This window comes from Chlorocebus sabaeus, chromosome 17 (assembly GCF_047675955.1).
Source record: "Chlorocebus sabaeus isolate Y175 chromosome 17, mChlSab1.0.hap1, whole genome shotgun sequence".
NCBI lineage: Eukaryota > Metazoa > Chordata > Mammalia > Primates > Cercopithecidae > Chlorocebus > Chlorocebus sabaeus.
The window spans coordinates 13,238,331-13,261,780 of NC_132920.1; the positions used below are offsets into that span (position 1 = coordinate 13,238,331).

General features: G+C 46.8%; 1 protein-coding gene across 19 annotated transcripts in view; it reads left to right on the top strand.

Moving 5' to 3' along the window:
- PHACTR1 (phosphatase and actin regulator 1) overlaps nt 1–18,539 on the top strand; it is a 570,508-nt gene extending 551,969 nt beyond the window's left edge. For 14 of the 19 annotated variants that reach the window (XM_007973667.3, XM_007973668.3, XM_038005567.2 and 11 more), the window contains 5 exons: nt 3,696–3,751; nt 8,680–8,741; nt 13,828–13,968; nt 16,527–16,603; nt 17,437–18,539. In XM_007973667.3, coding sequence (XP_007971858.1) covers nt 3,696–3,751; nt 8,680–8,741; nt 13,828–13,968; nt 16,527–16,603; nt 17,437–17,452 — 352 coding nt within the window. In that variant the 3' untranslated portion in view covers nt 17,453–18,539. The other 5 variants (XM_038005566.2, XM_073005671.1, XM_038005571.2 and 2 more) reach the window with 2 other exon arrangements.
- The last annotated feature ends 4,911 nt before the right edge of the window (nt 18,540–23,450 follow it).

The following is a 23,450-nucleotide window of genomic DNA, read 5'->3' on the forward strand; positions in this document are numbered from 1 at the left end:
GCGCCACCCGCATTTACAAGGCTTTCTCAAAACATACTGCCCCCAAACCTTAGCTCGACTTAAAGCCTGGGTATTACCAAACCATTCCATAAAAGTGGCTGCCCATCCCTTATAAAAGCAGCAAGTATTTTTAGGGAAAATAAACTGGCAGGTGAGAAAGAGCTGTTAAGATCTTTCAACGTGGAGTCGGTAAGCTGCATTCCAGACCTCTGACACCGGCTCACTCAGTTGTATAATCACCATTTTCCTCCTGCAGCGTGAGAATGCTATTTTAGAAAGGACTCAAAAGATACTGCATCCAAATTTAGACCCTCTAATATTGTGAATTTCCAAATACACAGCTGGCCCTTGTCAATGGGGATGAAAAATGTCTTAATGGGATTGCAAAGAAAAAAAACAAACTTTGGGTGCAGTGGCTCACGCCTGTAATCCCAACACTTTGGAAGGCTGAAGCAGGTGGATCACCTGAGGTCAGGAGTTCAAGACCAGCCTGGCCAACATGGTGAAACCCTGTCTGTACTAAAAATACAAAAAATTAGTGTGGGGTATGGTGGTGCGCACCTGTAATCCCAGCTACTCAGGAGGCTGAGGCAGGAGAATCGCTTGAACCTGGGAGGCAGAGGTTGCAGTGAGCTGAGATCACACCACTGCACTCCAGCCTGGGTAACAAAAGCTAAACTCCGTCTCAAAAAAAGGAAAAAAACAACTTTTTTCACTCTACTCTCACACTTAGCACACTTGTGTGACCCCACACACTTCTGTGTGACGCAGTTCCCCATACACCAAGCAATTCTCCAGCAGACACGAACTGGGCGTCCTGTAATTCCATTTGATTCTGTCCCTTTCTACTGGGATAGCGTCAGATCACACAGGTTAAGGACTTAGTCCCACAGAACTGCCCCCCACTTCAGATGCCAATACCAAGTCGCAGGTTGTCACCGATACTTACGACCCACTAGCTGTAAATTGGGATTCTCGCAACTCCCTCTTTGTGTTTAAATAATTTACTAAGACTACTCACAGAACTCAGGGAAACACTTACTTTACCAGTTCCTTACAGAGGTTACAGATGAACAGCCAGATGAAGAGATGGATGGGGCAAGGTATTGGGGGACAGAGGCAGAGCTTCTGTGCACTGTCCAGGTGCCACCCTCCCAGCAGTGGCCCCCAGCCCTGTGGTCAGCCACCAGGAAGCTCATCTAATCTTGTGGTTCAAGAATTTCCACAGAACTTCACCTCCAGCCCCCTACCCTCCCGCTTCCCAGCTGAAAGCTCCACACCTCTAACCATGCGGTCTTTGTGGTAGCCAGCCCCATCCTAAGTCACCTAATTGGCACAAACTCTGGTGTGATCCAAAGGGACTCATTCCAAGTAACAAAATACACTCCTGACACTCCAGAAATTCTAAGCATTTTAGGTGCTCTGTGATAGGAACTGGGTCAAAAACAAATGTTTTATATTATGCCATGGGGATATTTTGAAAAGGAATAAGAAATATGAAAATGTTCTTATACTCTTAAAAACACTTTGGAATGCAATTTCCAACAGTTTCAGGGTACTGTAGGTTTTACAGGCAGGTATATGACCAAAAATCCTTTCTCTGACATTGTATTAGGCCATTCTTGCATTACTATAAAGGAATATTCAGACTGGGTAATTTATAAAGAAAACAGGTTTAATTGGCTCATGGTTCTGCAGGCTATCCAGGCAGCATGGCCCTGGCATTTGCTTGACTTCTAGGGAAACCTCAGGAAGCTTCCAATCATGGAGGAAGGTGAAGGAGAGGAAGGCACATCACATGGCAAAAGCAGGAGCAAGAGAGAGAGTGGGCAGGGAGTTGCCACACGCTTTTTGTTGTTGTTGTTGTTGTTGTTGTTGAGACAGAGTCTCACTTTGTCGCCCAGGCTGGAGTGCAGTGGCACGATGTCGACTCACTGCAACCTCCACCTCCCAGGTTCCAGCACTTCTCCTGCCTCAGCCTCCCAAGTAGCTGGGATTACAGGCATGTGCCACCATGCCCGGCTAATTTTTGTGTTTTTAATAGAGACAGGGTTTCGCCACAAAGTTTTAAATGACCAGATATTGCAAGAACTCCCTGTCAAGAAGACAGAACCAAATCATGAGGGCTCCCCATCCAAGCGCCTTACACCAGGCCTCACCCCAAGCAATGGGGATTACCATTCAACATGAGACAAATATCCAAACTATATGAGACACTGAAGCCCATTCCCTATATAGGATGTGTGGTGGTGACACGGGAATGTCACAGAAGCAATTGATTCTGGCCTAATGCAATAAAGAAAAACGCAAATGACAACAAGCTTTGAATTAAAAATATAGTCCTTATTGGGAGATTGAGTCCAGGACTCCCTTGGATACCAAAATCCAAAGATGCTCAAGCCCCTTGTATGAAATGGCTTAGTATTTGCAAAAAAACTACGCATACCCTCCCATATCCTTTAAATCATCTCTAAATTACTTATATCCAATACAAGATAAATGCTATATCAGTAATTATTAGACTGTTGTTTTTGTTTGTATTTTTTAAATATTTTCCATCTGCAGTTGGTAGAACTGAAGAATGTGGAATTCATGGATACAGAGAACCAACTGTAGTTATATTTGGAGACTTCATTGACTTATATTTTCACTCTAGGATCTCTCTTCAGATTTTAAGATGTGAACATCTTGCCAACTATGGACACCAGTTTCTAATACCCAGGGAGGAACTGCAACTTCCGTAACTAGGAGAGCATCCTCTCTATCCCTTAGATCCCAGTAGAGGAGTCTGAGAAGCCTAAAATTTCCTCTACAATGATTCAGTCTCTCACACACCTCATCCCAGTGGGTGAAGTGGAATACTGGATAATTGCAGCGTTGTTAAATAATTACCAAAACTTCAAAGGTACAGATGTCTCTGTTCCTGCTCAGGCTCCTGAGTCCGTGTCAGTCATTCCTGGGACCTAATGCAGGCATTCCCCCCTCGGATGCCATGCCCGTTCCCTGGCTACTTCTGTCACTACGTGCCATCCACTGCCTGTCCCTGCCTCCACGCATTGCATCATTGCAGGCTCATGCCCTGGCTATGATGCTTCACTTACGGTGGCTAAATTTCATGCCTGGCCACTGGAGTGTCATTTCTGTGCCTTTGCCACTCATGTCTTCTAAGGCTCCGGAATAAGAGGAGCAGGACCAAAAGAAGAGCAGCCGTTGTTCTCTGCAGACAGACACACTCTCTGACATGTTCCCGGGGCCACAGGCCTCTTTATGTTCTAACTGGGTCTGCACAGAAGACGCACAAGACAGGCTTTAGCCTCAAGGGAGGGAGAGGCAAGAGGCCACAGTCCCCAAGTTAGGAGGCCACAAGGAAAGAAAAGGACTTCTGTGAAGACAAGAGTCCCGTCTAAGTTGCAGTCCACTTGCCTGGGGCCACTGGAGGAGACGGGGCTGGGGAGGGGCCGCTGCAGGGAGGAGGGCGGGGGTCAGCGGCTGTGACATGACGCACGTGCCTCTCCTGGGCTTGAAATTGAGGAACTGAGGAGGCGGTGGTGGCGAGAGTCAGTCTTTCAGAGCACAGGATGGAACAAGAACTCCAGCCACTGACTCTGTCTCATGTATCTGCAAGGGCCGAGGAGATTAATGACCCAAGGAGGCTATGATATGGTCCAAAAACTTTTCCTGGATTTTTTCCGTAGGCGGCTGAGCCAGAGGCCAACTGCGGAAGAACTGGAACAGAGGAACATTTTGAAACGTAAGTGACTAAGCCCATGGCAATCCCTGATGTTTTGTGGCGGCTTTTGTTATTATTTAATGGTAGGCCACGAGGTTTCTACCTTACGCCTGTGCGGAAAGCACTGAAAACCTTTCTACCGGTTGAGGCTTCCTCCGTGTGTGTTAGAACACCAAAGACGACCTCCCCAAAGAGAAGGCAAATTTTATTCCACTTCAGAAGCTCACAGGCGGCAGGCAGAGCCTTCCTTTTAGTGAGTTGTAAAGTCAGAGAGAAGTTGAAAAATTAGAGTGAGACCACTTATTATTTAATGATTTTTGAGAGTAGGGTCACCTTTAAACCAAAATTGGCTTGAAAATGGAGACTGTGATATGGGCGGCTAATGGCCATTTGAACTGAGACTAGAAAGCATGACTTCGCATTGCAGCTGGCTGCTGTTGATAAAAATCCCTCACCCCTTTGAACGTTAAATTTGAAGACTAAGAAAGCATTTCCAAGCGAAGTGCTTCATGTCTGTCTCTCAGGATTCCCACAGCTGGTCCCGGGCATGCCTGTCTGATGGTCTCATTCGAGGAAAACTGCCTTTCACCATTGCTGCAGACAGAAAAAGCTAAATGAGCCCCTTGTTTAAGACACAGAGACATTTGAATATGTGCAGAGGATCCACTTGGTGCTTTAAAAAAAAAAAAAAGGATACAAAATACTAAAACAGATCAAGCATTTGATGGACACCAGTATGCGTCAGTTTAGTGGTGGATATTAAATAACTTAAAAATCAAACCATTCCATTCAGTCATTGCTACCATTCTCACCAACATTGCCTCAAGATAGTGAACAAATATTTCTGGCTTAATTCATGACCCTGTTCCCCCTACCGCACGACACGCTTCTAATTTCTCTCCAGAAAAGAAAGATATATACTATGCAGAGCTTTCTAGAAATGCTATGTTATACAGACAGACTCCTCGCCTCCCCCCGCTCCCCCGCCCCCCGTGCCCAGTAAATCACATGCAAGCGCAGTGTGAGTTTGCCGGGAATTTCCACTGTAACCACACTAAAATATTCTTGACTTTACCTTTCTACCGTGCTCACTGTGGCCTTGTGACTTGCTCGGTATTTCGTAGGCTGCTGATGGTTGGTGCTGAGTTCCGCTCTGATGGGGAGGCCTGTTGCCCACAGCACCCACCCCCACCTGACGCCCCCGCATGTCCGTTTATGTCAACCCTGCCTTTATCAACATCTTGCCTCCCGTCCCCACGCCAGCCACCACTTCCTCAACTCTCAGTGGAAGTTAGTTTCAGGATTGGGCCTTCCTCGGTCCTCGGGGAACCCTAAGCATTGCCTAGGTCTCTGGGAATGTGCGTTTATTTTTTTTCTGCCCAAGGGGTACCCTTCAAAGTTTCCAAGCTTAATATTCTATAGAATGAATTTAGAGCTTTTTTCAAAGGATTTCCAAGGTCAGGGAAGCATTTGGCCTGTATGATGTCTTCCTTTCTGCCCCAATCTGGTACCTGAGCCATTATAAACTTTCCGTTGTTGGAGAGAAAGATAAACAGCCAAGTGAGCCTGTACAACTTACTCACAGCCCCCTGCTGTACTTGTGGCCTCTGACCTGAGGCCTAAACTCAAAGAAGCTAAAAGCCTCCGGGGATTATTTAGGTTTCAGAAAATAGTGCTTATCACACCGGGAATACGGTTTCTGCAAAGAGATCTAAAATCCCCTAGCTCAGCTCTGGGTTCTCTCAAAGACATCAGATCTCCTCTGTGGTTTGTCCAGATCCCTGGGAGACCACAGGTCCTTTGAGCAGGGAACTTAGATTCAGGGAACCAAAAAGGAGTTGTGAAAGATTGTTCCCATGGTTCTCTTTTATTCTCTTCCCTAATCCCTCTTGTCCCGGCCACCTAGTTGCAAGTTAAAGAACTGCTTGACCAATTCAAACAGATGGATCATTTCATAGTTTTGAAACTTTTCAGAAATCAACTGTTTTCCCATAGGTTCTTATTTTTCCCTGTATTCTGGAACTAAGTTCTCCTAAATATTTTTTTAAATTTAATCTATCGCGATTGTTAAACAAACAAACAGAAATGTCTAGTCATATAAGAAAACATCCTCCAACAGTTTGTTTTAAAACTGATTTTCTGAGCTTTCAGCCATTTGAGGAACTGCTCGGTGTTGGGTGGTGGGGAGCAGGGCACAGAGACGCCATGGCTCAGCCCTGGAGCTTTGAGAGCCTTGGACTGGTTTCCAGCCTCACCCTGCCTGGCCCTGGGAGCAGCCGCTGTTCTGTCCAGCAGCCAGTGAGGCCCTGTGCACCTCTGAGCACATAATGAACCCTCTGATGGTGGCAGCTCTGATGATGACATCGTAGGCCTTTCCTGGCCTGTCTTCCCAGTTGCCTAATGGGGTTGTCTTGGTACCTTCTGCCTGAAAATTCATGAACCTGAGTTGGTCAATGGCTTTGAACTAAAGGTATCGATTCCGTAGGTGGTAGCTTGTGGCCCCACCCCCAAGAGTGACCTAAGAAATGCACATAGCAGATGAAGGGCTCCATGCTCTGTCAGCTGCGTCACAGGATGCCTGCTTTCACAGCTCCGAAGGGGCCTGTAGGATCAGAAGTCTGAGGCTAGTAATGAGGAGTAGAGCCGGCCCCAAGCAAAGCATGACCACAGGAAACAGCCTCTCTGTGTAACCACTGAGCCAGGTAGGGTGTGACTAGCCACTTAACACCCCTGGGCCTTCAGATCCTCAGTTATAAACCAGTGGTGGTAGATGAGGTGGTCACTAGGCCCCTCATGGCCCTAGTATTCTGTGCCTCTGTAAATTTTCACCGTGTGCCCTCTAGCTGTCCCCAGTGACCCAACATCCAGACCAATTTCCTTCCATCCGTTCTCCCACCTGAGACATCTCCAAATGGGAGTTCCCTCCTTCTGGTTCTTGCTGTCTGCCTCCCCAGTTGTCTCTGCTAGATTAAGTCATACTAAGATATTAATGGCTGACCGGTTTAATAGGTTTTATCCCACTGAAATTTGCATTTGTACAAATGACACTGTCTGGGGGCTCCCTGCTTCCTGGTTTTGCTGTCTGCCCCCCAGTTTATCTCTGCTAGATTAATTCATACTGAGCTATTAATGGCTGACTAGTTTAATGGGCTTTTATTCAAGAGAAATTTGCATTTAAAAAAAAAAAACCTCTGGGAGGGAGATAGGATCTCTAATCCATAGAAAAGCACACTCATGGTGATGGTTTCAGGCACTGTAGGGTAGGCTGGAGCAGGGACCTCTGGTGACCTCAGCCCACAGCAAGATGTGGCTGTTTCTTGTGCTGCCTTTCTACAAAGCCTTATGCCCACAGGCAGTCAGGGGACCAAATCAGGCCCGTGGGGGTGGCCCTCAAGGGCCTGAGTTCTGCTCTGACCTCACACCACTTGTGCTAGTGGGAGGTATAGTCACCTTCAGTGTAAAGGTGACACAGTTATCAGATGGTCCTCACCCCTTTCTAGGCACAGGGGGTTTCCTTCCTTTAAAGACCTCTCCCATACGAAGACAAAAAGCAACCATACCTGAATTGCATGTGTGCACCAATACAACAAACTAATGAAGTTACCAAAATATAATTCAACAACTGTGTCCCAGGCAGTCCTGATGCACCCTATGCCAAAAATCAACGTGTTTCCTTTTACTAACACCATTTGAAATGTAACAGCTGAGAATCACAGGCCTTCTTTGATACAAGCTGACTTCCATCGTTTTTTCAAGTCCAACAATGCTATGCTGATGTCTGTGCTTCCACAGATATCAAGGAATTCTTCCAAGATTCAGAAGGGAAATGCTCTACCCTAGGTCATCCAGTTAGCTTAAAAGGAGAAATAAGCTCAGATTCTCTGCCCTTCAAATATTTGCTCCCTTCCCCAGACTCCCTTATATACAGCTCTTTAAAAATCTGATGAGTAAATCATCCATGTATTAAGCCAAGAGCTTTTAGGCTCTGCAGTCTACTCTTCTGAGCCACTCCTAAGAAGTCTACACGCAGGCAATCGTATCCCACACTCTGGCCTCACCCATGCTCTGTGGACTTCTTGGAAGATTCAAAGAATCGATGGAATCAGGGCTGGTGAAAGGTGAGCGTTTTGAAATTCCTCCTGCCTTGTGTTGTTCCTGCAGCAGGTTGAGGTCGGTCTTCTGCTCTCTCTACCCCCACAGGGCACCAGACACAAGGACTACATCACAATGAGCCTCCTTCAGTGTTTGGGAGGCTCAATAGAGAATGAGTGAGCCTCAGTCTTATCCAAAGAAAGGATCCTCACATCTCCCCAAATGCCTGTGTCCCTGCGTCAACATTCCCACCCACTTCCTTGTGCTGTGTGGTGGTTCGCACCTGTAATCCCAGCACTTTGAGAGGCCAAGGCAGGAGGATCGCTTGATGCCAGGAGTTCAAGACTGGCCTGAACAACATAATGAGACCCCCATCTCAATAAAAAATTTTTTAAATTAGTCAGGTGTGGTGGCGTGCATGTGAAGTCCTAACTACTCGGGAGGCTGAGGTAGGAGAATCACTTGAGCCCAGGAGTTCCAGGCTACAGTAAGCTATGATTGTGCCACTGCACTTTAGGCTGGGAGATAGAACGAGACCCTGTCAAAAAAAAAAAAAAACCTACCTTCCTTGTAGCCATGTTTCTCAACCCCAGCATCTCTGCCTGGAGACCTGAAACCCTATGTGATGTAAAGAAGGCAAAATGATAAGGTCGACCTGCTCAGTAGCAATTTGAAATAACGCAGGTAGTTTGGAAAGCAATCCCCATAAGGAGAAGGGCAGCTGGGGGAGGGGACAGGAGCTCTCTCTTCCCTTTTTCAAACTGAAATGCTTGGCCTAGAGCCTGCCAAGGTCCAAAGGATGCACCTGTACACAACACTGTTTACTGAAATAAAAAAATCTTAAATATTTCTTTCAGCTCGGAATGAACAAGAGGAACAGGAGGAGAAGAGAGAGATCAAGAGGAGGCTAACCCGAAAGGTAGGTGGTTCTCCATGCCAAGAGCTGGGACAGGCAAGGGTGGGCTGCCCGCCACACCTTTGCTGGCCTCAGTGGCCTCACCGCTGCCTGATTCCTCTCCTCCTGTGTCAGAGAGCGCCACTCTCTTACTCTATAAGACCTCTCCACTCAGTTTCATGACCCTCAGTCCTTTGAGCTGGTGACATTCAATGTTGTTTGATTTTGTGACACCCACCTACTCCCAAATAACTTGATGGCTGTTGTGTTATATTTTTGATTACACTAAATGTTTTGTTTTTAAAAATTCACTACAATCCCATTAAGCAATGGGAAATTCATAATCAAAATCAGTAGTCCAGAGGCCAGGTTCAGTGGTTCATGCCTATAAACCCAGCACTTTGGGTGGCCAAGGTGAGTGGATAGCTTGAAGCCAGGAGTTCGAGACCAGCCTGGGCAACATGGTAAAATGCTGTCTTTGCCAAAATAAATATACAAAAACTAATTGGGCGTGATGTGCACCTGTAGTCCCAAATACATGGGAGTCTGAGATTGGATCATTGCTTGAGCCCAGGAAGGCAGAGGTTGCAGTTAGCCGAGATCACACTGCTGCACTCCAGCCTGGGCAACAAAGCAAGACTGTCTCAAAATAAAAGAAAAATTACTAGTTCAAATATTACACACAATTATTTGCTATGACCCTGGGAAAGTACAGACTTTTTTTTTTTTTTTTTTTTTTTTTCCTTCCCTGACACTATTCTTTCCCTAGGAATTAAGAACTATGCAACTTTATTAGGCTAAATTATGAAAGTGCTGACAAATTTAAAGCAGATGTTTGAGAAGCACATAGATAAAAGTCATAAAACTGGAATTTTAATATATTCTTAACCCCAAAAATAGATGGTTTGGCAATGCACTGTAGCCTCGCATGCATCTCATTCCACACGAGTGTCCTCTTTAACAACAAATGCATTGTTAAGACTATTCTTGGATGATGCTGAAAAGTTTAATTAATCGATGACATGCAAGATATAATACTACCTTCTGTCTGACGAAGTCAAAGTGTTTTTAATCAGCCTCCTACAGTGACCATCTTGAGAGAAAGATACTCATATCTTAGCGACAGTTAAGAGGTCCATTAACATTCATTGTAAAAAGGTTTATTACTGCATTTTTCTCTCCAGAAATATCACACAAAGGAAGAAATTCAGAGATCCTGAAATATCATAGCAATTATTAAGGAGATGGTTTGTATTTCTCAACACTTTCTCTCCCTGCGAGCATCCCAGATACCTGGTGACAAGCCAAATGCCAACCCAATTAGCAAGAGCAGGATAAACAAGTGCCCGAATGGTCAGACGACTGGCTGGCGTCACCCTGGCGGAGACTAGAGCAAGAGCTAAGTGATTTCACCAGCCAGTCGCTGTCCTACCCGTCAAGGTTGGACCCTTTACATCCTTACGCCCACCCACTCTCTGGATGAAGGGTGCAGTTTTTCCTGAGCTTGAGTAGTGAGAAGAGCAGGGGAGATGCATTAGCTTCTTCTCATCGTGTCCTTGAAATGACAGGGGCTTGCAAAAGACACTGTGATAAACCTTCATTTCTGATATGGAAAGGTCTAGAAACTTAAGGAAAAAAAAATTGTTTAAATCAGATTTTCATCAGATTTTTCGGAATTGGTTGCTGGATCCCCAAAATTCCCCCAATTTTAAAGGTTGCTTGCTAAAAGATGGTCATAGAGAAATACTTAGACATTTACTTAATTCCTGTCTCTTAACAAAGTTGGTATGATTTTGTGGAGAACTTGACTAATGGCATGATTTGGCAATGAGTAAAGGGTCTTCCTTTCCACACCCATCTCCCTAGGGTGGGTAACACTAGGGATGGGGACCCCAAATAGTTCATAGGTTTTGCAAGTCTCCACAATCAAATAATTACCTCTTTGTTCCTGCTCACCTCTCCTTTCTCCTCCCCGGGAAATGGCCTTGGAATTGTAGCATTTACCCTCCCCTGGGACTGGCTGGGGGGATTAGAAATAATGAGCTTGAGGGGGATAACTGCTTCTGAGAGAGAGACTGGAAGAACAGAGGGGCAACTTCCACATCTGCTTTTGTGGGCAGAGATGTGGTGCCTTCCGGCAGGTAGGGAACCTGCATCATCACTTGCTGGCCCTGTGTAGGTTCTTCTCTTGAGCATTTATCACACCAAGACCAGATGCCAGCGATGGTGGCTGCTTTACAGTGACTTGCCCTCAGCCCAAGAACTTCTTCAATAAAGTTCTATTTCATTGTAATGCACTAGTAAGAAAACTAAAAAATAAAACGTAGTAACTGAGGCTGATAGCAACAGATCAGTCATTTTCTTTGACCAAATTGAGACTAATATAAAAATTACATGCTTTGCCTTTTAAAAAACATGCCTGCAGCCAGGCACAGTGGCTCATGCCTGTAATCCCAGCACTTTGGGAGGCCAAGGCAGGCCTGACTTTGGCTGCAAAGATTATTTTTGCAGCATTCAAGGAAGCACTTCAGGTTCCAGATGCCCCAAGGGCTACAGCCAGCACCAGGCCAAAGGTGCATCTTCTGAGCCCTTCGTGCTCAGGGGCATAACCCCATGCACACGGAGGAGTGTCCTGGTGGCCGTTTGTTAGTGCTGGGGTCCTTGCACCAACTGTGGCTCTCAGAGGCAGCAGCCAGCTGCATCCTCACTCATTCCCTCTGAGCACTTGGGCGCAGTGCCATCTTGATTTGGAAAGGCGGTGTCCAAGGCCCCACGATTTTCAGGCACAAGAAACAGCCCCTGACCGGCAGAGTTTATGCTTAGTCTTCAGTTCACTCCAGACCCTGCCATAGATAGCATATTAGTAAAATCCAGGTCATAATTTCCAGGAAGAGAAATTTGAAAGTCAGAGCTTAACAATTTTTCTCACATCATGGCACACTTAGAAAATACCACTTTGGGCCAGGCTCGGTGGCTCACACCTGTAATCCCCGCACTTTGGGAGGCTGAGAACGGCAGATCATTTGAGATCAGGAGTTCGAGACCAGCTTGGGCAATATGGTGAACCCTATCTCTATTAAAAATACAAAAATTAGCTGGGCAATGTGGTGCATACCTGTAATCCCAGCTACTCGGAGGCTGAGGCAGAAGAATTACTTGAACCCAAGAGGTGGAGGTTGCAGTGAGCCGAGCTCATTGCACCACTGAACTCCAGCCTGGGCAACAGAGTGAGCCTCCATCTAAAAAACGAAAAATGAAGAAAAGAAAATAACACTTTGTCCAGCCCCTTGGGGGTAAACCCAGCAAGTCCTGAGGAACACGGACAGGATTCTGAGTAGGAGTCTGTTTAGCTGGAGGAAATATGACAAATATTGCATGTCTTTATGTATTTTAATTATAGCACAAACTCTCCCTGCACCCACATCGTGGAGATCACGTTTTGGAGCCAGGATGACCGCTGTTTTTGTTTACGGTGACCACAGCCATAACAGCCTGGGAAGCCTGTGGGTTCTCGCGACAGGCCCACACTGGTGCCAGAATGTTGTCCTGCCCAAGAAAGCCAAGGGAGGGCTACGTGCAGTCTAGGCAGGGGGGACGGCACTAGAGGCGGCTGAGCCCCTGATCCCCAGAGATTCCTGCCTTTGGCTGAGAGGGAGCTGCAGGCCTGCCTTGGCCCTGTCCGGGATGTGTCACCACTCTATTTGATACCTGCCAGCCATCCTCTAATTGTGCTCTGCCAGCATGGGAGCAAGTTGGAACATTCTCGCACCAGCCAAGGGTGTCTGGAAGCTGCCTGTTGCAGAGTTGAAACTGCCGGGGTGGTTTGGACTCCACTGTGTTTGTTTTATGGGCCTGAGTTGCAAGATTCTATGAGACAGTGTCTTCTAATGATAGAATTACACAGAGTTTAGGGCTCGGAGGGAAAATTGCTTTTAAATAGCACTGGTTGAACATCAGTTGACAGCATCTTAAAGACAGCAATTGTGTTGCTGCAGGAGAAATAAACCTAGTGACAGGAAGAGATAACAGAAATGTCAGCCTTGTGTTGCTAAAGTAGAGGAAGGGGTCCTCGTGGCTAATATCGGGAGATGGCAAAATACATATGAATCTTCCTTTTACTTGCCTCATCTCTCATTCCTGCAGTCCTTCATCAGGGACCATCCAAAGGGCTGGTCCTGAGTCGCCTTTGGCATAAATGTGGCCTTTTTCTATACTCAGCTCCGCATTTGTTGACTGACCTTCCCCTTGAACTTCTTGCAGAGGGCTGTCACCAACGTTTGGGCTGACCTCTTCAGCCAGCAGGTTCCCATCCCACATACCCCGAGTTTGCATACCATTTTCACATATGCTTTTTTGCATCTAAAATACACACAAAATGTATTGCAAACCCATCTTGCAGAAGGCATTCAATGTGACACACAGATGTGGACTCGCAAATCCAAAATAAGACAGAATCATTGTAGAATATCCCTGTCACCTGGCGGGAGTAGGACAGATAAGAAGAAATCCACAACAGGAGCCCACAGCCAAACAGAAAGACAAGCTTCTAGTAACGACTGGGACTCAGCAATGTCATGAAGATAGAGACTGTTTACTATCGATTTGTATAGGTGTAAACACAGTATTGTGAATATGCTTTAGTCCTGATCTTTTTATATTCTATACTGAAATATACACAGGTAAAATGATATGATGCCTGCAATTTGTTTCAAAGAAATCCACATGTGAATGTAGTCAAGAGTCGATCATTGTTGAAGTTGGTGATAGTACACCAAATTTATGATATTAGTCTCCTTCCTTCTTTTGAAAATGTACATAATAAAAGTTTTTTTTTAAGTTGAAAAAAAAAAAAAAGATAGAGCTTGGCCTAGAGGGTATGTAAGGGATAACAAAGCTCTCTCTTAGGACTGAGAAAGGGCCCAGTCCCAAGAGTCAGGAGACTTGGGTCCCGCTACCCTGGCCCTCCCCCTGCCCCTGCCCCTCACTCACTATGCAACGCGTCCATTGCCTCACTGAACCTTATTTTCCACACCTGCAAGTTCACAGACCGGACCGAGTGCCATGGTCAACCCATCTGGCTGACTGGGTCTGTCTCTCTCTCTCCCTGCAGCTCAGTCAAAGGCCCACCGTGGAAGAGCTTCGGGAAAGGAAGATCCTCATCCGCTTCAGTGACTACGTAGAGGTGGCTGACGCTCAGGACTATGACCGCAGGGCAGATAAGCCGTGGACCCGCCTCACCGCTGCAGACAAAGTAAGCAGAGGGGAGTGCTGGAGAGTGGGAGGCAGGGTCATCTGCTGGGTGTCTCGCTGGGCTCACCGCTGGGGAGCGTGTAGGGAGACCCACAGCCAGGCCTCAGCTGCAGTCCCCGTAATGGAGTGTTGGGACCCCAACACCTTTCCCCAAGGGCCACAGATAATCTGCAGAAAGGCTGCCGAATCGAAGAAAACACAAGGCACATAATACTGTGCCCATTTTACAGGAGGAGGAGCAGCAGCCTAGGAGGCTGTGCCCAGAGAACGAGAATAGCACTGGATAGGCATAGACAGGTGAAGGCACGAGGCTCTGGGCTCATCACAGTCCTTCCGTGTAAGGGACACTGCTGCCGGCATCCAACGGGGGATTCACCAAACCAAAAGAAAAGACAAAGTGGACATGTAACCTCAGGAGAGAAATAGGCACAAATCAAAGAGACGTCGCAAAACATATCTCACTGCACTAGACCCTCGCCAATTCAGAAAACAAAAAGAATAATCTGAAGTTCAGTTTGTTTTTTAGGAAAAGCAGTGATGCCAATGAGAAATCATTTTCTCTGTCCACTAGACGAGGCATCAGAATGAACCTCTGTTTGGTAATCCTCTCTGATTCTAGTCTGGTCACCATGAGGAGCTGGAGGGTTAAGGGCCTTTTGTAAAATGTAGTCTGTGCACCGGGCACAGTGGCTCACGCCTGTAATCCCAGCACTTTGGGAGGCCGAGGCGGGTAAATCACTTGAGGTCAGGAGTTCAAGACCAGCCTGACCAACATGATGAAACCCCATCTCTGTTAAAAATACAAAATTAGCTGGGCGTGATGGCACGCACCTGTAATCCCAGCTGCTCGGGAGGCTGAGGCAGAATTGCTTGAACCCAGGAGGCGGAGGTTGCAGTGAGCCAAGATCGCACCACTGCACTCCAGCCTGGATGACAAGAGTGAAACTCCATCTCAAAAACAAACAAATATATTTATTATACATATTTATAAATAAATATATATTTATTATATATAATATATAGAGAGAGAGTCTGGAATAATGATTCTGCCCAATGTGTAGGTGACGATAGAAGTCAACAGTCTCAACAGTCCTGCCTTCAGTCTGTCCGTTTCAGGGACCTGGGGTTTTCTTATATGATTCAGCAGGAAGTCATCTACGGCCCAGGCTGGCTACATTATCACCAACCCTGGATCCAGGAGTTGCAGGAAACATGGATGCAGGCACATTGCCGCACTCGGGTGGGACTGAAGCAGCCAGAGGCAGATAGACTTCCAGAGACGACCTCGCCTGTGGCGGGTCAACCCACAGACACAATGTGTGGAAGACTATGCCCTCCTCTGTAAACACAGCATTCACATCTTCCCTGCAAGGGAATTTGTGAGAGCAACCCAGGAACTGGCACTGCCATGCCCCAGACAGACAAACCCAGCTCCCCAGGAGTGTGTCATCTAAATATGAAGAGGAAGGAGCTTTCGCTCTTGTCCTCTCCTGTCCACACTCTCACTGTGGTATGCTTGCAAGGATAAGGATATTCGCAAGTGTGCAAGGAAACCACAGATGTCTCTACTTGCACCTTCATAGAGTTCTGAGTAGTTCTTAGGCCGAAAACATATCCAGTTTCTCAATGGCTGTTGGGGACAAAAAACCGGAAGTACAGGGTGACCCCTGCCCCCACCCCACAGCTGCTACCCAGGCACTTAAACCTAAGCCAGCCTTCTTTTCCTGGGGAGGGCCATTCTAATCCTACATGAAGACTTTTCTATTCTCAAACTCCTGGGGCCTTGATATTCCCATCAAAGCGGGTATCGGCCATAGACAGAGCTGTGCAAGAAGGCACGCGTTTGCGATTTCCACCCTTGAGGAAGGAGTGAGGTTGTCTCTGGCCCCAGCTGCCTTCTCTACCAGCCCCTCCTCCTCCCCTGCTCTCTCATGGCCTCTCTTTGCTGTCTGATTCCAGGCCCTGCCTCATCAGTGGCAGTATTGTAAAGATGGGGTGATTTGGGATCATCTCAGAACATGTGAGGTTATTCAAAACATATCTTACATGGTGAAATACATCACTGAAGAGTCAGGCAAGTTGTAAAAGAGCAAAAGCAAAGGGTTGGTAGGGAGCTGGCCATCACCTTTCCCCCTAATTTGGTTGGAGAATTTGATCCATGCCTTCTGGAAGTCTCCACCTCGAGGCATCAGTGTGCCTGTGCTGAGCTCTGTTTATTTACGGAAGATGAGAGGTTGACATTGAATGTGTTCTTGGGCCCCCAGGAGTGTGGGGTAGGCGTACACCACCATTGATGCCTCAATGCCACAGCTCTGTGAAAAGAAGAAAAACACACTTCGGGCAATAGCCTGTCATCATTTGCAACTTAGATTTAGGGAAGGAGGGGAATCTTTGTTTTAAAGGACATCTCAGGTGGTTTTTCTTCCTCCCAATCAAAGAATTCATCTTAAACCTGTTTGTCTTTGTTGAAGAAGAAAAATGTTGTTAGGAATGAACTGAAAGGGGAGTTTTTTTCTGACTCTCTCCCATTGCACATTGATGGGCTTCTGTTGATTCCAGGCTGCCATCCGAAAGGAGCTCAATGAATTCAAAAGCACTGAGATGGAAGTTCATGAATTGAGTAGACACTTAACAAGGTTAGTATTGAGGGTTTTTTTTTTCCTTCAAGTTGCAATATTTATCTCCAAATGAAGCTCTCCCACTTGTGGGTTACGAGTGGGTTGGTGGATGCCATGGGAGGGAAGATAATAGGAAGGTAGGCATGCAGTTCCACTTTAGGTTCCTGAAATGAGGAAGCAGAACACAGATGGCCTGGGCTAAAAGCAACTTTCTGCAGAGTCTGAGCTTCACTCATTTAAACTAAAGGTCTGATAAGCACCAGACTACCAACAACCCCAAGGTGAGTTTTCGTGAAAACTCAAGTCAAGGAGAAAAGATTGTTGCCAATTTGCAACCAGTCAGCAGAGGCCAAACCTGAACAAAATACCAAGTCCATGTGGGACTTCCAAAGTGGACCACTTCTGTTATTCCCTGACATTCTCCCTGACAGTCCAGCATGATGATGATATTTGGGGAAACTGAGGCACAGAGTGATTAAGAGACTTAAATAAGGTTGCATTGCTAGTTAGCAACAGTGCTATTGATTTAATTCTTACTTTCTTTGCGGGGGAACATTTAGAGAAATATGACATAGCAAGTATTTAGTCTAGAGACTCAGAGACACAGATTGGGTTCTGCACCTTGCTGCTGGATCCAGGCTGATGGCAGAAGGTGGAAGCCACCAGGGCTGCCCCTGATGAAACTATTTCAAAACCAGGTGTGTGTTCAGTGGCGCTCCTGTGGGGATGATGGTGGGAAGCTCACCCCTCCCTCTCACGGTCAAGAAACTCCCTGAGGATGGGAGATTGGACTGTTGAATCCTGCACCTTTGGCAGCCCCTTGGTCTTGATGTAATTATTTGTTTCCTTAGGTTTCACCGACCTTAACAGTCGAATTCCTCTTGAGTGCTATGCTGTCTTCAAAACATAAATTTATAAGAACCATAAGTGCTGGTATTTATTCACTTCCCCATTATGATGTAAATCTTCTGAACTGCCTTTTTTTTTAAAAGAAGAAAAATCAAGGAAACACAATCAGGATTTTATGTGTGAAAACGCAAAAGTGATGGCTCGGCGGTCCGAGCTGCTGGTCCCACTTCTGACACCAAAATGCATCCCAAACCCCAGCAGTGCCAAGGGCACCAGCAGGGCCCTGACTGAAGACTTTCCAGCAGGTGGAATGGTCCTTGTTCTCTCCAGCCAGGCCCAGCAGGCACTGCCTTCATGAAGTCTCCAGCAAACCTCTTCCTCACAAGTGTCTGTCACCTGAGTCCAAAGAAAGCTGAAGGGGTGGGTTTGTTTTGGGGGGTACTGTGCAAAGCTAATGATCTGGTTGGACTCCTACACTTGGCCAAATGTGCTGGCTCCAGACATTACATCTGGTTTGGGGGCCCTTTAAAGTTGATGCCAAGAAGGAGGGAGCACTTCTCAGTTGTCCCTGGCTTTTCAGTCCGTTCAGCCACCACCCACACAGTGAACAAAAGGGAAGGGCCCATTTCTGGGGGAGTCTGGCTGCCTCTTGGCTACGAAGGTTGGCACTGAGCACCCATCCTGCCCCCTCTGCCTGAGCTGAGCTGCCTTTCGGGAAGCTCTGGTTTAGAAGGGGAAAGTTGTCATCTGCTCAGTTCAAATAATCAACCCATCTGTGTTCAGAGAGTCCAATGTCATGAGTGACCCACACACACACACAGCCATTGCTAAGGTACTCCTGTGCTGTTTATAAGTCTGAGTGGGAGGACCCTATTGAACCCTGTGGGGTCAGAAATTGCTTGGCTGACATTTATTTTCTCTGTGTGTCTTGGAGCCGGTGATTACATGGCTTGGGAGTTCCTAGCTTCTGTGTATAGGACCAGTGCATACAGGCCAGAAACCTTTCCTATAGGACTGGCTTTCCAGCCACTGAGGGACTGGTACTCCAGAACCACTCCATGGCCTTCTCTTTTTTGTTTTTGCACTGAAGAGTTTCTGTGAAGGAGCCCCAGAGTTGGGCATGTGCCAGAATCAGGCCAACACCAGCCACACCTGCCCACAGTGCCCCTTCCTGCTCCAGTTGATCCAGAGAGCTTTTCCCTCTCCCTCATGATGCCGGGAAGCGTGATTGTGGGTATGTCTCTGACTGGGATACCCAGGGTAGGGTGTGCAATGAGGCCAGGACCCTCCTAAACCCTAACAAGCATCCTAATGAGGCCCATTGCAGCTTTCGTTTTCCTTCCTAACAGAGCTCGCAGGCCCTCAGTCGCAGAGTTCTCTCACTTTCTGGAGTGACTCCATCGTTACCCCAGTCTTTCTAGGTGGTGGCACACTCTCCACCACACATGCCATTTAGAAAGATGCCAGCTTGGCCTTTCCAAAAAGTTAACCAGTCTCCCACCACGAACCCTGTGGGAGCAGGTTACTCTTAGGATGCACACCTGTCAACGAGGCCATTGCATTTTTTTGCAGGCATGAACGGCTCTCATGTAGGAGCTAACCCAGGAGCCGGAAAACTGCTGGGGAGAGTTCAGGGCAGCTCTTTGGGCAGTGCCTCCAGCTGCAGCTTTGCCTTGCCACCTGGAGCCAGCACGCCTCTGCCCAACCCAAGGAGGGTGCCATCACTAGATCCTTTTTTTTTTTTTTTTTTTTAAACTCTTGAATCTGAATAGTTCCTGCCGTGGGGAGAGGTATTGTTCAGGGAAAATGTGATCGGGATTTTAGTGTGGCTGTAAACACAGTCTTCCCGAAAGGCTTACTGACGTTTGAATGTGCAAATGGTATGACGAAAGATGTAGGGCTCTTTCGTTGAACTTCTCTACGGCGGGCGGGCGGGCATGTGTTCCAGGTGGAGGTGCCTGCCGGCCAGGCTTTGAGTCTGAACTTCCTCTAACTGCAGCTGGGTTCCTGGCACACGTGGTGCCCTGGCATGATGGTCCTCCCTGGCCAGGAGCGAGTCCTAAGGAAATTCATTCCATTGACCGGACTCCCTCCCATGATAGGCCCATGGCTTCTCTGCTGGCCTTGGTTCTTGGCCCTTCAGATTCCCTGAGGATATAAGGCCCAAGTGGATCTCCCTGCAGCCAGCCAGCAAACAGCCCAGGGTTTCCGCCCAAAGTGCCCTCGTGTTGCAGTCCACTTTGTGCATGGAAGATATTGAACACAATTTCCACTGCTCTTCCTGCAGGACCTCTTTTCCAGAAGTCACTTGCTCAGACTGAAGGGTGCACCTCCCCTGCCATTGACAGGTCCTGCGCCTTCAGGACAGGCTATTTCAAGCCTGTTTTAAGTGGCTCTTACACAGGCTCAGCAACCTCTGTGGCCTGCAGGATGGGCCTTCTGCTATCTCTTTCCTTTCTTAAAACCTTAAGGTCTTTCTAGAGACCTATTCAATTTTCTTTTTTTTTTTTTTTCGGCTACAACATCACGATGACTGTAGCAATTTGTTACTTTCCAAGATGACAATTTGACATTAATTAAGGGAAAAAATAAAAGGGTGAGCTAGATGACTTAAAATGCATCTCTTTTTTGAAAAAGCTGCAGCTGGCAAGTCAAAGTTTATTGTATGTGTATAAATTCCCAGTTGAGCATTTTTGCATTTGGATTAGTGTGAGAGGAAAAATGTGAAATGTCTCAAATCAAATGCTCCCTTCTAAAGATTAGACATCGCCCGATCCTGCCCCCTGCCCCGTCAATGACAGAAGAGATCGCCATCAGCCTGCTAGCTTTTTTTAAATGGCTGATATATTCATCTCCAAAGGCCCTCAAAGCCCTGTAAAACTTTTAAAACTTTAGCCTTTATGTCAGATTAGAGAAACCAAACAACGTGACGGTAAATGTGATGAAAAGCTCTGATTTTATTTTTCTCCCGCTTATGAACATGTATTTTTATTTGCCGAATGAAAATCGTGGTGTGTTGCTTCGATGAATGGAATTTCAGGTTCTCCCTGTGCACAGCCGGTGGGCAAAGGTCACCTTCAATGACTTTTTCTCCCTATCTGTCTGTTAATCCCCAGACCGGTTGCATTTTCCAGTTGCTTCCTGGGTGTCTGTACATAGTTTGTCTTTGTATAGGAGTGAGTGTGGTGACCGTCAATCCCCTGATCTCCCGGGTTCTAATTTAACAGATGATGGCTGTATGAGGAAAATGATGTAAATAGAGAATACGAATTAAACTGGATCTCTGTGGCCTAGGTTTTGTACATACAGAAACTGCATGGCATTTAAATTATTGTTTGTCTCTGATGATGTATGCAGTTTCTTTAAAAACAAACCAAAAAAAAAAAAAAAGTCAAAAAAAAAAAAAAAAAAAACCTCTTGACTCTTGTGTGTTTTATCAACCAGCAGCAGAAACCACCCAAAATGCTTTGACTGGGAAAGGGAGGTTTCAGGAATGGGAGAGGTCAGCTCATCTGCAACATACATAGTGAGAGTGAGTGGACATACGGGACAACCGCATGTCTCTGGTATTATTGGGGGAAGGAAGTATTGTAGCACATACATTAACTTTCTAGAAGACTTTTGTGTACTAGGAGTTTTTTCCTCAACTGTTGTTTTTTTTTGTTTTGTTTTTGTTTTTGTTTTTGTTTTTTTGAGACGGAGTCTTGCTCCATCACCAGGCTAGAGTGCAGTGGCGCGATCTCAGCTCACTGCAACCTCTGCCTCCCGGGTTCAAGACATTCTTCTGCCTCAGCCTCCCAAGTAGCTGGTACTACAGGCACATGCCGCCATACCTGGCTAATTTTTGTATTTTTAGTAGAGACGGGGTTTCACCATGTTTGCCAGGATGTTCTCGATCTCGACCTCGTTATCCACCCACCTCAGCCTCCCAAAGTGCTGGGATTACAGGCGTGAGCCACCGCATTCAGCCTTCCTCAACATTTTTATAAGAATATCTAAAATGTCAACTCTCCTTTTAATGATCTGGGAATAATGAACATAAATTTAACTTTTTGTGAAATCACTCAGGGTCATCTCTGTAGTGTCAGGTATCAAACAGTCTTAGAATAGCAATGCCTTGGGGGCCTTTAGACTGTCACTGCCCCTAAACAAAAGCCCCAGACTACTTTGTTTTTTGAGTCCTTCTTGTCCTAATCTCTATGTCTGTTTTTTTGGGTTTTTTTGGGTTTTTTTGAGACGGAATCTCACTTTGTCTCCCAGGCTGGAGATCTTGGCTCACTGCAACCTCCGCCTCCCTGGTTCAAGTGATTCTCCTGCCTCAGCCTCCTGAATAGCTGGGACTAGAGGCGTGCACCACCAAACCTGGCTATTTTGTTGTTGTTGTATTTTTATTTTTAGTAGAAACAGGTTTCACCATGTTGGCTGGGCTGGTCTCAAACTCCTGGCCTCAGTCAATCCACCCTCCTCGGCCTCCCAAAGTGCTGAGATTACAGGTGTGAGCCACCGTGCCTGGCCTCTATCTCCGTTCTTGAGAAGCCTGAGTATTTGATCTATAAAGCAAAGAACTTCATTGCATAACCTTCTGGTTACTAATTCGTCACTCTGAAGGCTTTTGAGGGAAGCAGAGGGGCTGCATTTTAGGTGGGTGACGTTGCTGGGTAGCATATCCTTGGTCCAGCGTGTAGAAAGGCTGTTTTGGGAAAGGGCAACCTCGCACCGTGCTGCTCAAACCACCGTGCCTAGGAATCACCTGGGGGTCTTGTTAACATGCAGGTGCTGAGTCAGTAGGTCTGGATGGGGCCTGGGAGTCTGCATTTCTAACAAGCTCTCAGGGCCTGCTGATACTGCTGGTCCAGGAATCCCACTTCTGAGTCTCAAAGGCTGGGAGAAGAACCCCTTCCTTCCAGAGCTCTCTCTTTTTTTTTTGTTTTTTTGAGACAGAGTCTCACTCTGTCACCCAGGCTGGAATGCAGTGGTGCGATCTCAGCTCACTGCAACCTCCGCCTCCTGGGTTAAAGCGACTCTCCTGTCTCAGCCTCTTGAGTAGCTGGGATTACAGGCCTGCACCACCGCGCCTGGCTAATTTTTGTGTTTTAGTAGAGACAGGGTTTCACATTGGTCAGGGCAGTCTCGAACTCTTGACCTCATGATCCACCCGCGTCGGCCTCCCAAAGTGCTGGGATTACAGGCATGAGCCACCTCGCCCGCCGCTCTCTAACTTGTGATAAATTAATCTGAGAACTTGATTGCAAGTTTTAGGGCAGTGAAAGGACTAGAAAGAAAAAGCTTCAATAAAGCTCCTAACAGACTGGCAAGAGGGGAGGAAACTGGCCATAATCCTGCTAAGGAGGGAGCCCTTTCCTAAGGAAACGAAGGTTGTGGCTACACATTCTCCGCAGGAAGGGGCAGCCTGGTGTGTCTATCGCATCTGCTTATCTGGGCCTCAATTTCCTCATCTGGAAAACAGAGACATTGAAATAGATGTTCTAATGTTCTTTGGAGCATCAGCTTGCCCATGATTTGGGAATATCGGAATTTTTTTTTTTTTTTTTTTTTTTTTTTTTGAGATGCAGTCTCACTCTGTCACCGAGGCTGGAGTGCAGTGGCACGATCTCCACTCACTGCAAGCTCTGCCTCCCGGGTTCACGCCATTCTCCTGCCTCAGCCTGTCAGGTATCTGAAACTACAGGCACCCAACACCACGCCCGGCTAATTTTTTGTATCTTTTAGTAGAGACGGGGTTTCACCGTGTTAGCCAGGATGGTCTCGATCTCCTGACCTCGTGATTTGCCCACCTCGGCCTCCCAAAGTGCTGGGATTACAGGCATGAGCCACCGTGTCTGGCCAAAATTTTTAAAACATTCAACTTAGTCGTTAAGAAAGAGTTAGCTTTAAAGCAAGTCCTGCTGAGTCTGTCTCTTGAATAGTTTAGATTCCTCTCCTTCAGGTCACCACAAATCTGCCATCTCTCCCTGCGGTCCCTCCCTGCCACGCACCGCCCTCCTGGAGAGCTGGG